The 16571-nt window shown below is 41.6% G+C and overlaps 1 protein-coding gene across 1 annotated transcript; it reads right to left on the bottom strand.

Moving 5' to 3' along the window:
- Positions 1-3615: 3615 nt before the first annotated feature.
- Positions 3616-15349, bottom strand: SFRP4 (secreted frizzled related protein 4). The gene is made up of 6 exons (XM_050324976.1): positions 14835-15349; positions 14613-14693; positions 14456-14521; positions 11639-11837; positions 8717-8780; positions 3616-6297 (listed from the first exon to the last, which is right to left on the bottom strand). The coding sequence occupies exons 1-6, from the start codon at positions 15274-15276 to the stop codon at positions 6109-6111; spliced, it is 1041 nt and encodes a 346-aa protein (XP_050180933.1). The 5' UTR covers positions 15277-15349; the 3' UTR covers positions 3616-6108.
- Between the last annotated feature and the right edge of the window lie 1222 nt (positions 15350-16571).

Raw genomic sequence — 16571 nt, 5'->3', positions numbered from 1 at the left:
GAAGGCCTGAGTAGGGTAATTTCAGATACATCAATTCTGCACATTTCCTGAGATCTTTGCTGGAGCTAATGGCTTCTCCATCAGTGGGGTAAATACAATGTTGAAAGTTTAGATGGGTTTATTTTTTGACAGAAGTACAAATGCTGAAAAGAGTAAAATGTGTTTATGTCTAATTAGGAGTTCATGGCACATCTGGTGGAGGTTCACAATTAAATAGTTTGGTAGGTATCATACACAGCTTATGAATACTGCGAATCATTTATTGCACTGGTCAGTCTGAGAAATTTCAGTTAGCTGGAGGGGTACTGTAGCTTAACCTCTGCCTATTTAAATGGAACAAAATTTTATATACAGAGTTATTGCTTGTTTAACCATTATCCTTCATCCTCCATTACATCAATCTTAATCAACATAGCATTTTCATCAGCTTCGTTTCACTCTTGGATGTTGAAGGATCTAGTTTTTTGGGGTTCATATACTTATGTATGTCAATTATGAGCCCTGTTTTGTGCTTGGTTAAAGCAATCCAGTAGATTACATTGAAATATTATACATAGGTGTATAACAGTTTTTTGTTCATTTTGCCTAAGTATCTAAACACATATTGAAATGTTGGAGCGTTTGATTTATTAATGCTCATTTTCTTCTCCCAAATATCTCCTCGATCTTAATCTCTTTTAGCAGCTTGGGAAACAAAGAATTAACCAGATACATCTCCAAACATCAAGAAATAACTGTTTCAGTCAGATGATGAAGAGATTCAGATTTGCAAATCTTTTATATCTTTGAGAAGCAGACTTTTATAGAATTAACAAAATGCATACTCAAATGCATGGTAATCAAAATACTGTCAATATTTTAAGAGATAACTTCATCTCTTTAAAAGTTTAACTCGTCACTTAGGTATTGCCCACATAATTTATACAACCATGCACTCTTCTTTGAAAATTATATCACTGTGACATTGATATGGATGTAATTTTAAAGAATTTGAACATTTGTGATGGGATTGGCAAGAATTTGATTTATAGAGTCAGGAGGAGTGTGTTCCAACATAAACTCCATTGAATCTCAAAGATTTAAATCTTGCAATTAAATTTACACAATTCCACTGCCAACAAATCTTACAGAAAATCTGACTCTGTCCATTTATCTCATATCTAAATGCCAGTTCAAAAGAGAATGTGGCCTTTGCGACTGTTTATTTAGAAAATATCTTGTGGTTCATCATAGAAATAGGTGGTGCAAAAATGTCATTAAAATTCTTCCAACACTAACAAAAGATAACATAATTACTTTGTCTCAGCAGGAGAGAAATGAAACCACAGGGCATGTTTATTTGTACCACAGACCACATATTTCCTTGTTTGGGAACTTTAATGAAATCATAATCTGACACTAAAGACTATATTAAAGATCCATTTCAGTTAGAATGATAAACAAGAAGGGGTTATAAATCTTAAAATACTGTTTAGGAAGAATAAGTATGTCTGACTGTAGTGAGGTTTTGCACTGAATTACAGCATAAAAAAATAAGGTATGTGGGGAAAAAGGTTTTTTTCCCTGCCAAGAAGATGGAGTCAATCAGCTTGTGGTTGTGCACTGCTGCACTGTTTTTCCTTTGTTCTGACTGCTGAATGAGCTACACTGGCAAGCCAGACCTTGCAAGTACCTAAGTATCTGTTCACTTTGTCCACAGTTCTTTTTGAGCAAATGATCAGCTTTCTGATTATCTGATTGAGAAGATGCATACTGATCTGCTCTGAGTATCTCCAAATTAAAGTTTTCATCACACTGTAACCACAAGGAATCAAAATACTTAGGTGCTGATCTGTTTGGGGCATCTCTTGGTCAATCTGATGCATCCATTAACCTTCTATCTGGAATATAGACTGCCTGACATATATAGTGACCCCCTGTCACATTTGGGGCTTGATCCTCATCTAGAGAAAAGGAGTGTGCCCTTCCTTCCATATGTTTTCCTTTATGCTCGTTGACATACTGGTTTATCCACAAGCCTTTTGGTCACAACAGGAGCCAGTCTGATATTAATTGAATAATTTACCATTTACTGCATATCCAACAAGCCCCTGAATTTACTGCATATCTAACAAGCAAGTTTGAAACCCTGTTTTACATTCCAGTAAAGCTGTTGTTTCATTTCAGAGATGTTACAGGGAATACAGTGTCAGCAATTGCAATTGAGTGTAGTTTTTCCAGAAAGCCTTGACCAGGTCTAATTAGAAGTAATGTACCTCTATAGAAATTAATGACTTGCAAATTAATGTCGTTTTTTTATTATTATTATAAAAGCAAACATAATTGTGAATGTTTGTTGAGCCATATTGACATATGATATTTATTTACAAAATTACAAAGTTTACCAGAAAAATCTGGTTGAGGAAATGTTTTCAGATGTGCATTTACATTCAACTCCTAAGCACAACCGGAAAGCATGTGTCAGTTTTGCATAACTGGAGTAAATATTTTTTCAGGTTTCATTCCTTTGGAATCTAGGTTACAATTCTGGATAAAATAATTTAAGAGTTGTTTGAGTATTTTGGACTGGAAATCTTCTTTTTATTTGCTTAGGAAGTATTTCTGTTGTACGCACTGAATGGATGAAAGTTGCAACACTGAATTGAAGTGACCGGGTCATTCAGGTTTTGGAGGGTGGTTTATGGTTTTTTAAAAAATGTGTTTCATAAAAGAGTTCTGATTTGCATTTGCACTGAGCTTCTAAAATGGTGCCAATCATTCACAATTAAATATTTTTTCAGGTTTTATTCTCTTGGAACTGAGGTTAAAACATTCAGTGAAAATACTGAATGGCACTTCTTACTAAACTAGGCGCATGTGTGTGGGAGGTAGTAAGAAATGCATTGGAAGCATATGTTTGGTGTTCCAGGCCATTTTTGATTTATATGGAAAGAATGCCAAATCCCTCAGTAAGAAGGCAGCTATAACACTGAGAAAAAAACATTTGACACTTCAACGATTTGGCCTGTTAATTTATCATCTTATAGTAGGTACAGTAATTACTTTCATCCATCAGCAAACTATCGGCCCACTCTGCTAAATCAGGATTTCATGACTCTGGTGCTGGAGTGCACTGACAAGCAATGGCTACACCTGGCCATGGAGGTACATGAGAAGAAGTGAGTCTGACCTTTTGCCCCATGCTGGACAGTGGAGTTGGTGAGTGGACCCTGTGGAAATCCATTTGCCTGTTCTAACAGGCCTCACTGATTTAACACCTACTTCACACCTTCACAAGCGAAGTAAAGCTGGCTGGAGGGTGCAGAAGTTCTGGGTCTGGATTCATCTGGCATTTGAAGTCACAGGAAGTTAATAGTTGTAAAGGATTTTCAAAATGGAATGGCTTGCATTAGTGCTGAATTGGGTTAACCCATTGCTTCTTAAAATATAGGAAAAAATGGATTTAGAAAAACACACTACCTTACTCATTCATCCCTTGCACATTTGTTCTTTGCATTATGATACCCCTGCTTTTTGTTGTATTGCCTTTCCTTCTTGCATATTTTTACATATGAGAATGAAAATTAGTCAGCATAAAGCATACCTAAAAGTGTCAAGAATTTAGAAACACCTGGCTTGGTGCATCAAAGTTTATTCCAGCATATTGGAATGGTCAACTTGCAGCAGGAATGGTGACAGTTCTCGGGAGAAAATAATTTTGACATTTTCTCCCCTGACTAAAAAAAAAAAAAAAAGTTAGTTTGATTTTAATAGTTGTAAAATAATATGTAATGTTGCTATCAAGTCTAGGTAGCTGTTCCAAAAGTTTCATTTAACAAACACCACACTTGACTACGTTCACAATAAAACCTGTTAAAGTGTAATATCATGACTTCAGTATTTGTTATTTCAACATCCCATTGATAGGACTGTTGTTTGCTCTTTAATAGCCAACCATATACATATTTACTGGGGTATTTGAAATTGGGTTCAATAGATAATCAAAGCTTAAGAACTCCTGCTACACAGCACACAAAACTATAGAAGTTTTCCAATCATACTGAACTTTTAGATCCGGCTTACTTAAGTCAGCATTTTCAAACTTACCTAAATTAGTCACCTGCAGTGAAATTCTGTCTCCTTTGATTTCCATTTCAGTTTTTCCATTTGATTGTACAGGATTAAGATTTCTCCTATAGTCTGTATTTAGGCACCTAAATTTGTGGTCTGTTTTTTAAACATGTCAAACACACCTAATTCTCACTAAACTCAATTGATGATACATATGCTCAGCATTCCTGGCAGCTGGAATGAATTTTGGATCTAATTCTGCAGGTGTTTCATGTAGATAAATTTCTGCACCTGCCCAGAATTAGCGGTAAGGCCACATTGAAATGCTGACCTTTGCATATTTTAACCAACGGCTCAAAGCTCAACCAATGACCATGTCTGCCAAACTATCCTACATGCTATTATTCCATTTTTATGTAACACCTCTGCCTCTTTGTTTTAAGCATTCTAGCTTGGCATTTATGTCTCCAGCTCGTGCTAGCATATACCAGCTATAAAACTGCAGCTACCAAAATCATTCCTGCATGTTCAGCCTTGAATTTCATGCATGCAAATTTCATTGCAATTCTTGTAATAACAAAGATCAACATGCTGACATGACAAGTTGTATCTCCTTATGCTAGTCTACACAGAACTCTTTTATTTTTTTTTCTGACATAGACCCTCTCTATTTTAAAAATGCTCATTTTGTTTTATAAACACCAGGATTGACAAGTCTAGCCCTTAGTCTTCCTGCAGGAACTCTTGAAGGTCTTTCAGATTTCTTATCATGAGCTCTTCTGATCCTAATGTAGGTGATTTTATGTGTTAAATGAAATTGAAATCAGAATGTGTTATCTATGCTGCCTTATCCAAGTACATGTTGGAAGGATAGCATAAATATCATCTTGGAGTTATGTTAATTAGATCTATACTCCCTTGCTACTTCATACAGCAAATGTTAAGTGAGTAAACTTACTGCATAAATAAAAGCATCTTCTTTTTCTGTCAACCTTTTCAGAATAAGTATTACTTTCTGATCAGCAAAACTGCAGAGAGACAGTTGCTTTGAGAACTTCATTAGTAGTGACAAGGGCTATTCATTTATTTATTTATTTATTTATTTGGTACCAGAAAAAGATTAGAAATATGGTGTCAAATGATAAAAAATTATCCACATGATTACTGAGCCACATGAAGTCTTATCTTCTCCTCATACTGTATAGTAGCTGTCAGTTATGTTTAGGATAAAGCTTCTATTCCAGTTTTCATAACAAGGCTATATTACAGCAAAAATAAGTTTTACTTTTAAGAATTCTACAGATCTGCTTCACTTTAATCTGTCCTTTCAAAAAATACTGATTTTTCAATTAGATGCTTAAATATATTTGAAATTAGAACAGAAGCCAGCCTGAAGTGCCATAAAAAATTAAATGTGTGCTTTCAATGCATTTTTTCTACACAAACCCACAAGATCAAATACTTACAGTGTAAGCATATTTTCATCACACACATAAAAATAATCACATAATGCATACCCACATGCTTAATGGTAAACCATGCTTTTGAACACTCTGAACAAGGGCTGTGATTCCAAACAGCGGATAGATTCAGCTCCAGTAGTTGCTCCCCGAGATGTCTGCCAGAGGTTACCATCCCTCTGCTGTTCCTCAGCTGCTGTGTCTGGTGAGCTAACTCACAGCCTAACTCACCAGCTATTACACCTACATGCAGCTCCCCAACTTTTGGCAGGGAAGCAGAGCAGGCAACTGGCACAAGGAGTCAAAACCTCTGACAGCCAAGGCTAGTTCTATCTAGAACTGCAAATCAGAGCCCAAAGATAAAGCTCAGTCAGCTGGAATATGCCTACCTCATATAAGTGCAAACCTACGCTCTATGGCTTACAGTGACTTGAAAGAAGAAGCAAACCTCTTAACAGTAAAGTGCAGCAAAAAGGTCTATGTAGAAAGTGACGTGATTTTTTAAGTCAGTGAGTTCCAGATTAACAGAACATGCCCACAAAGCCAGATTGTGACCCTCGTCGTGCAGGGAAAGTCTTTCCTTTTGGAAATTTCACTCTCATGCTTTTTTAGGGTTGATTTCTTTCTGGCCATGTCTTATTTTAGTGGCCTTTTTGGGGCCACTGATCAGCGGGCTGGTATTCTTGGTTGACGGTTTCAGGGCTCCAGTCTGACCACTACGTCCTGAATTCTGGTTCTTACTGCGGGCAGTTCGCCGCTTTTGCTCTTGCAGTCTCTGCTCCCACCTCTGTAGAAATGCAGAAGACAAAGAGGATGAGTTAGGGAAGGACATAAGCATAAATAATTATGACTTAATGTTATCCCAAACCACTGATACTAGTGCTGCTTTTAACAGTTTTGTGCTCTATACTGCAAGGCCATTGATGTCAACATGTTGTGATTATTTGCAAGGGGAGCCTAATGCATGTTCTTGAGTGGAGGGAATTTCTACAATATCAGTGGATGAAAATAACAACTGCCCATCTTCTGTGCACGCTGCAAGTGCCTTTTCAGAAATCCAGGGGATGTGGCACCATGCCATCAAAATGCCGGGATCAGCACACTGGAACTCCTTGGCAAGTCCCTTCCTCGCTGTCTTACTGAACGTGCTACTTGACTTTTCCTCAGAAAAGTCTGCAGAAATCAAACTATCCTTTCACAATACATATCTAAGCACACAGCTACAAGGGAAGGCAGTATTTATTTTCTTGGTTCTGCTTTTCTGAAGGAGGGGAGAGAACACAGTATGAACAAGCTTATATTATGGACAGATAATGGAAATGACCACTGAAATCACAGTGTTCAGAGTTGCAATGAGATGACTGTGAATAATGTTATCTGCAGCTCTATTCAGCAGCATCCCTGATAAATTTTGAAAAGAAATTAGATCAATGAGCCCACCAAAGAGAAGAGTTGTCAGATTTTCAAAACCCAACAGTAGTCAGAAAACAGGTTTTTACATTGGGTTTAAGTGGTTGGGTCTCCAAAACGTGGAGGGATCCACAACACTACAGCAGAGACTTCAGTCTTTCACCTCTAGGAACAGAAATACCTATTTTAAGGAAAACAAGGCAAACAGTAGAAACCCCAAAGGGCAGGGGGTTTACCCACATGATCAGAGCAAGAGAATTGCAGCTTCCCTGTTTAGTATCTCTGCACTGACCCTGTTGCAACTCAGACCTTTGTCCTCACTAGAGAAGAGACCAGTCATGCTGTGATTATGTTAACAGGTGTCTTCTGCGGTTCACAGACAGCTCAAAACATTCATTTTAAGTGGCAACTCAAGACAAAAGTCAGATGAAAGCCTTCACAGATGAATGATGGATATTAAAATGAATCCACTGTGATACCTAGCTCCATACTCACTCTGTGTAGTCACGGTCATTTTATGCATCTTTATAAAAAAGAACCATCAGCAGTCATTTATTTAGTTGTGTCCCACTCAAGCATGTTTAAATGAGGATTTAGTTTATGACACTATTAATATCAGAGGAAATGACATGTGCTTTGAGAAGCAATTTGTTTGGCAGTCATGCATGTATTTGACAGTCTGGAAATGAATGCCCAAACATCTTTCAAGGCACTATTAGAAATGACAAAACAGTGTACAGAAGCAACTAAAACACACTGTGCGCCAGTGACAGACCATTAAGTTGACAGCTAAGGGATTTAAAGAGTCCGAGTCATATATCAATATTCTTCTAAATCGCACATGGTATCCTCTGCGGTTGCCATGCATTTATTTTTTAAAGATTTAAAGTATGTTTTCTTTTCAACACATAGGTGTCATAGGAGTAAGTGAAAATGGAATGATAAAAGCATCAAATACAATTCCCTGCAAGAAGCTGGTCTGTAATCTAAAGGGTTCTACTTAAATATTCCTACATCAATTGCCAATCAACTTATAATTAAAATAAACATACATGTGTGTCCTCAATGCTCTGAAACCTTTTCTGAATTCCAGAAATAACTTTCTTCCATCTCTAAAAATGGGAGGAAGAGTCAGACATTCTCTCGATCCACCCTTTCTTTCCATTATAAAAAGGAATTTACAAGTAAGGAGTGATATGAAGTGATATTCTGAAGCCCCAAAAAGCAGGGGCATCTGCTGCACCTGCCACCCAGGTCTCTATACAACAGACTTTTCCTTCCAGTGTTCCCTGAAACCAGAGTGAGAGAGAGATGATGCCCAATACTTTCAATTGGTCTTTAGTAGGGAGTACCTGGTGAGAAGTCTGTGTCTCCAGCCTGCAATCTTCAATACAGCAAAGGCCATTAATCCAGTGCAGTGGATTTTAACTTCCTTTCTTACCTAATGTGGACTATGTACTCATCTTCATATCACCTATCTGACAGCTACTTGCCTTAGCAATGATATGAAAGAAATTCCTAGAGTCATTACTGTAATAAACCAGAGTTCACACAAAGATCATCCAACCAGATAAAAAAAAAAAAAATAGAAAAATATTTTAGATACCCTAAAATGCAAGACTAAAATTTTCAAATTTTCACTTTATGAGGTCTGAAAATGTTCAAGTGAAAATAATAATATGCAGATGTGCTACGAATATCTGAAAGTCATAAAAGTTGACAAATGCTGAAGTAAAAACAAAGCTGTTTAACTTTTTATCAAGAACATCAACATTGTTTTCTTTGGTTGTATTTACCTTAAACCTTCTGTTTAGTTGATCCTTCCATTTTTCAACTAGACATCCATCAAGAAGCATTAACCTGAAAATTAACAAACAAACACAAGTCACAGGTATTTCTGACTTTGATTCCTGAGATGCCATTCCTGATGATTTAACACAGACTGAGGTTGAAATGCACCCATAGATACTGGCACTGAGAATTTCATATTTTCACTTATGCCCGCTATATGTTTCTCTGTGTGTTTGTGTAAAGAGTAGATTAAACTACTATATTTTACTTCTGAATTTAAAAAAAAAAAAAAAAAAAAAGAGAGGCTGATTCACATGCACCACTTAATACAGCTCAGCTGAAAAATGGTAACATAAATATCTGACCACTTACAATTGTAACCATTTCTACATATAAATACATGAGGATGGCATTATGTGTTTCCTACATGTAAATGCTTAATGAGTGGTTTAAAGAGAATTTGGAAGAGGTATGGGTAGCAATACTTGCCTAACAATGAAATCTGGCTAGCTCCTCTATGAAAACACTGAGTCTAGGTGTTATGAAACGAAAAAAATAAGTTTCTTCTAAATCAGTCTGATGTCACACCTTCTAAGTACCAACCTAGAAAGAAGTTTTGGTTTGGTTTGGATTGGTCATTTATTTGATATACCAGGCCATAACATGCCCTGATAAAAATTCCGTTAAAATTCTGGAAGGTTTTACTTAGACATCCATGTGTCCAGTGTTGGCTGAAGACATCTAATTATCATTGCAAATGCACACAATTTCACATGGCCCTTTGCTGGCTGGAGAAGTTTACACAGTGTAGCAGGGCCTGATCTCCAGTTTCCATGAAAAGTGTTGCTGCTCCTGGCAGTTCAGACACAGTACAAAGTGCTGCTTCTCAGAGTCATTAGCCACAGTGCATCCACTTTGACCAAACATAAAAGGCCTAACATGAGTGCAAGCCACTGAGAATCAAGACCAACATGATATACATTTCCTTTCCTTTTCGAGGAGATATTAGAGGACTAACATATAGGATTGAAGCTAAGGACACATTGTAATAAATGAAACCACAACATGGTGTACACTTGATGCAACTTCTCTTCAGGTCAGATTATTGAGGGAGACCTTAACACCACTGACAGGGGCTTTGTCACTGACTTCAGTGGAGACACAGCTTCCACCCATTTCGCTTCTGTCATTTTAAAAAACTGCTGTAACTCAAAACCTTCTTTTTGCATGCCGCTGAGTTCAACAGGAAGCACATATAATAGTTTATGTTTCTTTTTCAAATCCATTTTAGTACACTATATGAAATTAAAAACCTCAGTGACCTTTAAAAACAGTCACAAGATATTTAGTGAATGGTGTGTTTTTCCAAAGTAATGGAGATGCAGATTGTGATCTCTGACTTTTGAAATCTCCCTTTCCTGACAGCCTCCAGAGGATCCTCTCCAATAAGGCTCTGCAGCCCAGAGCTTCCCCATCACAGTCTAGGTCATGGTTCTTCTATGTGACTCAGAGCTTGTATCCCTAAAACAGCTAGCACAAGTAAAAGGTTCTAGATTAATCTTTGTTAAATGCAGCAAAGTGCTGTGTAATAATAAAATGCTGTGCTTGTTAGCTCACAAAAAAAAAAAAAAAAAGGTTACAGTAATAAGGTATCAGACGGCAACTTTTAGAAACACCTGGAAAATGCTTTTGAAATATCAACATGAAACTCTTTAAAAATATGTGTCTGCGGTCCATCAACGGTAACATCACTGTATGTGAAACTAGCCTGCACATTTTGCAGCCAGCCTTGCCTCTGACCCACAGCACACAGGCCTACACAGTACCTACCACACCACAACCTGTCCTGCTCGCACCTGCTGCTACTGGTACACTTGGGGTGCTAATGGGGATGGGACGTCCCCTTCTGCCTCAAGGAACCAGAGAGAAAAGGGAGCCGTGATTCATCACTCCTTCCCCTCCAGACCAGCATGCTGGATTTCCTTCCATGCCTGGGGCTAGGCTGACTGCCAGATGAAAGGTCTAGTAACGTTAGTTTTGCTTTGTTTTTTTCTTTTAATCATATAGCAGGACTGGCAAGCCGCTCTGAGAGTATTTACTTTTCATCTGCCATCTGGGAGCTGGAGCTCCAATGGCTGCAGCTTCGGCTGGCCCCAGTACAGCTGTGGGATCACAGAATCACAGAATATGCTGAGTTGGAAGGGACCCAAGAGGATCCTCAAGTCCAGCTCCTGGCCCTGCACAGGACCCTCCCCAAGAGTCACACCACATGCCCGAGAGTATTGTCCAAATGCTTCTTGAACTGTATCAGACTTGGTGCTGTGACCACTGCCCTGGAGAGCCTGTTCCAGCACCCAACCACCCTCTGCATGGTTTCTGACAGCATTGGTTCAAAGTATGGACGGGCCAGTGGAGAAGGCCTGGCTCTGACTCCCACAGCTCTGCAGGCAGCAGATATATATAATCTCCTGCCTTCTCCCTTGGGGTCGGTGAAGCAGAACTATGCCTTCTGTGCAGTTCTTCCAACACAGATCATCATCTACAGCCACCATTAGGTTTGTAGCACATGAAGCAGCTCATACCAATGGAAAGTGGTCCTGGAAAAACACTCCCAAACAGCTAGAGATGCCTGAACTGCTGCATGATGCATTAAGCAAAATGCTGTCAGCACCTAATGCCACCAGATTTTATGCTCCATTTGTGAGCCAAGTTTTGTAAGCGCCACATTGTGGTACAGAGCTGAAACTCACGAAGCAGCAAAAGTCAATTGCGAAGGTAATCGAAACGTGTACATATATGTATGAGTTATCCTGACAAAAACCATCAGCAAAACATGCCTGTGATGAGGAAGGAAGCCTTGCTCACCCTCCTTCCAATGTATCACAGCCAGCTATAACACTTTCCTGCCCCACATCGCCCGGGCTTACCTTGACCGCCATTCATAGCACATGATGAGAACATCCTGCTTCGGTTGAAGAGGTGGACATTGGCAGGAGGAATTTGTAAGAAGAGGCACTTGGGACAGAGGAATTGGTGTTGAAGACTTAAGTATGTCTTTGACTTCGACCACAGTCGTTATCTCATTGCAGTTGCCTCTTTCTACACTTTTTACTTTAGCGTGAATGACTGAAAATAGAAAACAGAAGCATGAGAACAATAAACGGTCTTAGAAATTTAAACACATCTCAAAACAAAATAAAACATATTAAATTGAAAGCTGTTGTTCCTGTTGTGAAACTAGAACTACTTCTTCGTGTGTGGGCATGAGCAGCGGCTTAGAATAACAGAGGCCTGATCCCAATTCAATTTTCAGTAGGACTGCTGACAACTGTGAAATTAAACATGTGCTTAAATCTTTGCCAGATCAGGCCAAGCAATCTTGCCTGGAATCACACACATGAACAGCTCCTTCAACTCAGTCTTGAACAACCCTTTGAATACATCAGACCCATTCTATAACCACATCTGGTTATTTCCGACTAAAAATTAGTAATTTACCTCACAGACAGTTATCATGAATTCAGTCTTTTCAATAACAAAATCATTTCCCTTCAGATTGCAACCAGAAACTACCATCTTTTGTTAAATATAAGAAAGAAGGGAAGGTTTGAAACAAGTTATGAAAAAACTAAGAGGCTTGAGATTGTCACAATTTACTCAATCTATACCTTTTTTTTTTCATCTTTTGCCTTTGGATTATCCATCAGTAGTGATATCCTCATATAAACCAGATGCTGAGACAGGTTCTTCTGACTATGAGTACAGAATAATTTATATTTTTACTTTTCATTAAGGAAAACTGAATGTTCGGATGGATGTAAGAAGGTGAAACTGTGTAGATTGCTCTGAGATGATCCCTGGTAGTACCTACCACTGCAGCATTTCATCCCTTCTCTCTTGTGAGAAATACCAGATTAATGAAGTGTGATTTTTACATGAAGGACATTGGCTCTAGGAAATGTCAAAAACAAGGTTCCTAATATCCAAAAATTCATCAGTAAAAGAAGCATGAGAATTGTATGGACCACAGGGTGGTCAGCCTGCATCAATGCTGCCCCTGCCAGCCACCAGGTCAAAAGCCTTCAAATGAACTTCATAAAATTTGTAATGAACTTCACATGTAGAAAACAGAAAGCCAGCACTTTTAATGCAATCTGGGGTCTTGTGCTACTTTTATCAGGACATGAATAACACATACAAAACACATGAGAAATATCAGTTTTGGAGATTCACAATCTCTTTTGAAGTTTGATTGGAAACCAAGTTCTGACCAACTAGAAATACAATTTAGCCGTATGTATTATTTTAAAGGATTTCAGAAAAAAAAAATCAACTTGTTCAATGTTACCTCAATTTATTTTCCATATAAACAGGTCTATTTATTTCAGAGGAGGCTGAATAAAAATTTACCTCTCAAAACCAAAATCTTGATTGCACATATTCAATGGAATTAAATATTGGAACCCAATTCATAGACTTTACTCAAGGAACAGTCCCACTGAAGTCACTGAAATCAGAATGTATATGACTAACACTTGTCTTTCATTTTATAACAGTCGTTTTATATCACTGCTTTTCATACATTTCAGACAACTGTGGAAGTTAATTTTTCCACCTAAACATTTCCCTCTGTATTGAGACAGATCAAGGAAAAGAATATGTCATATAAATGCACCAAAATGCTATAACAAAAAAACCCAAAAAACTCTACAACTACCTAAGTTAGGTATTTAGCTTGATTATTCCCACCAAACTGGGGTTTGGATTTTTTTTTCCATGCTAACAAAGCAAATAACCACAAATTTACTTTCATTTGATATCAAACAAATAAGAATTGAATGGTCATAATAACGCTATGGCAGAAGAACTGAATAAATGCCTCAAAGAAAAAACTGCCACCTGAGGAAAAGCTCATTAAGTGCAAACTATGATACTGTGTATTAAAATCACAGTTAAGAGGGGGTTTCTGTTGACATTACAGGCGATTAATCTGACATTTACCTAATCTTAATTAGAGTTCTTCCTCACCACACTATCAGAAAACCAAAACAGGGGGGCAGGGGGGAGTCAAGGGGGAAGAGGGGTGAATATTTATTTTTATGGCCAATATGTCATGCAACATATAATAAAACTATCAGTCAACTCCTTGGTTGGATGCTGCAAATTGTCATTGAATTCACTTAATCTCTAACAACTCTGCACCTGACAGGGCTCTGGCTAGTAAGAAAAACCATATACGAATTTTTAAAAACTTTTTACTTTGCTACGGTTTTGTTCATATTTACATTTTTATTTAGGTGGCAAATATCTGTTTATTCTTCCTGCTGGATGAAAACGAGCTGGTTTTGTTTTTCACCAAACAGCGAGTGCTCACATTAAATGCAATTGCACTTACTAGACTGACCTTCACAGTAGCAAGCCCTCTTTCTGCAGAGCAACCTGTTGATGTCAGTGCACATTACCACCACTTCACTGCTTTTATCAGAAACACACCATCACCTGCACAATTACTACTACTGCCTGCATGTGGTGTGTGCTTAGAGCTGGGTTTTGGAAGAGGACAGCTAGCTGTCCCCGGCCAAAAAGCCTCTTGGAAACGCTGAGGTGGAGTGGTCTACTTGTGCCACACTTGCTGGATGGGGCATGGTGTGGGTGTAGCACCCACGTGGAGCTACCTGGCTTGCAGGGAACACAAAGAGGGTGTGGGACAGGCAAAGTGAAACGTTTTCCCCCCATGCACTTACTGTAGCTGTAGTTCTTGGCCAGGTAGTTTGACAGCGTAGGCTTTGTCTTTTTGCACCTGCACCGCTCTTCAAAGGAAGAGAAGGGAAAACGGTTGAGGGGTGTCAGAGTGAGCCTGTCTCCGGGGAGGGGGAGGTGGGGGGGTCGCCCAAGGCTCACCCTGGCCACGGGTCCTGCAGTCGGGCTCCAGGGGTCTGTCCGGCAGCATCATGCCCTGCGTGAAGTCCGTCCACTTCACATCTGCAAACAGAGGCGCGTCAGGGAATGAAAACTGTCGGGAGTGGCTCCGGGACTGAGGCGTGGGGGTCCCGCAGCACCCCCCCAAACACACACTGCGGGGGTAGAGGGGGTCTGCCCTCCCGCTGCTCCCGGGGTGCTCACCCTCCGGCAGGTCGGTGACGATGGCCTCTGGGGAGATGCAGACACCGCGGTCGTAGACGGGGAGGTCGTCGCAGGCGAGGCTCTCGGGCCAGCTGTGATTGTAGCGGCGCATGATGGGCTCGCAGCCGTCGCGGGCGCGCTGGCAGACGGAGCGGCACGGCTTGATGGGGTCGTAGAGGAACTCCAGGGTGCAGATGGGGGCGTACATGGCGCAGAGGAAGAAGGGCAGGACCGGGCTGCAGCCTGTGGCCACCAGCTCCTCGTACTGTTCGATGGCGAGGACGGCGTTTTCCTGGGTGCTGTGATGGAGGTGGTTGGGCATGCGGGTGATGTTCCAGGGCATGGAGCGGCACATGGGGATGCGCACCGCCTCGCACGGAGCGCCCTGCGCCCGCGGGCTCACCCGCAGCCACAGGGACACCGCCACCAAGGCGCGCAGCATCCTTCTCCTCTTCCTCCTCTTTCTTGTCCCTCTTTCTTGTCCCTCTCCTCCGTCGCCGCCCGCCGCCGCCCCGCGGGTCCCGGCGGCCGAAGGGCGCGGAGCGGCGCTGCCTCCCGGTGCCCGGCTGCAGTAAAGCCGCGGGAGCCGCCGCGCCGACAGCCATGGACATCGCGGGACCGCATTTATACCGGTGGCACGAGTGACGTGGGGCAGATCGCGCTCCCTTGGCAGCCCCGCTCCTCCGGGGGGGGGGTGGGGTGTGCGTGTGCGTGTGCGTTTTGCTGTGCAGGCACGGTGACATCACCTCCACCCCGTTTAATCCCCCGGCGACATCACTGCGTCTCTCGGCCGCGGCTCCAGCTCCGTTTCAGTTTTCATCTGTGTCATAAATTCCTTCAGGTGGAAGGAGGGGCGGAGGGGAAGGAAAACCCAAACCACACGGCTCTGCCGCGGGGCTCTGCGCTCCGGCGCGGGGAGGGGGAAGGCGACGGTAGGGACCGCATCTCCCTCCCGCGGGGCTGAACTTTACGCCGAGTTTTTCTTAAGGCAGAAGAAACTTTTTGCGGGCTTGAGGGAGCTCGGCGGCTGTTCCCGGCGCCTCCAGGAAGTTGTAGAGTTCCCTCTGTGAGCTCGGCACGGACGGGGAAAGGCGTGAAGCGGACGGGCGGACAGACGGGTTCCTTGCCCGGTTTGCTCGGGACCGGGGAAGAGGCGGCAGTCGAGCCGAGCCGATTCGGGAGCGGGCGGTAGGGCCGGGGCAGCGCGGGGCCGGTGTGGGGTTGCTTTGCGGGCAGTGAGCCCCGCGTTCCGCTCCCCCGCCTCTGTCCCGCACCGATCGCATCTGCTTCTCCAAAGTGGTCTTCTATTTTTTCTTTGGTGCTCCACGACCACGCTCCCCTGATGCAGCGTAGTGGGGTGCCCACGCGGGGGCATGGGGCTTACCTCCCACCCCACCCTGTGCACGGAAAGACCAACGGGCCCTTTCTTCACTTGTGGGGAAATGTTGCTACTTTCTTTGAGGGACCCGCTGAGAAAATAAGATTAACTCCATGCCAGATTATCGCAGTGGCCTGTGAGTGACCCAGCACGGCTCAGAGGTGGCAGCTCCCTGGCCTGCCCCAGCCAGGTACCGGGATGCCACCGGTGTTCCCCCTTGCAGACGCAACAGAGTTGCAGAGACGGGGCACCTGTGGAGCACAGGTTTCCCCCTCGCTTTGTGGGCGACGAAAGTGCATCTAGAGCGGGCAGGAAACAACAGTGGATAAACCTAAGAGGGCAGTGGTAGGTGAAGGAAT

This window comes from Myiozetetes cayanensis, unplaced genomic scaffold (genome assembly GCF_022539395.1).
Source record: "Myiozetetes cayanensis isolate MyiCay16 unplaced genomic scaffold, myiCay2020 scf1, whole genome shotgun sequence".
NCBI lineage: Eukaryota > Metazoa > Chordata > Aves > Passeriformes > Tyrannidae > Myiozetetes > Myiozetetes cayanensis.
Note: the sequence above shows the minus strand (reverse complement) of the source record. Positions and strands in the feature narration are given on the sequence as shown.

Coding starts and splice junctions, on each gene's coding strand:
- SFRP4 (XM_050324976.1), bottom strand. CDS start 15,276: ATGCTGCGCGCCTTGGTGGCGGTGTCCCTGTGGCTGCGGGTGAGCCCG. Junction 14,522..14,612: donor CTGCAGGACCCGTGGCCAGG/GTGAGCCTTGGG, acceptor CTTCCTTTGAAG/AGCGGTGCAGGTGCAAAAAG. Junction 8,781..11,638: donor TGCTATGAATGGCGGTCAAG/GTAAGCCCGGGC, acceptor GTTAATTTTCAG/GTTAATGCTTCTTGATGGAT.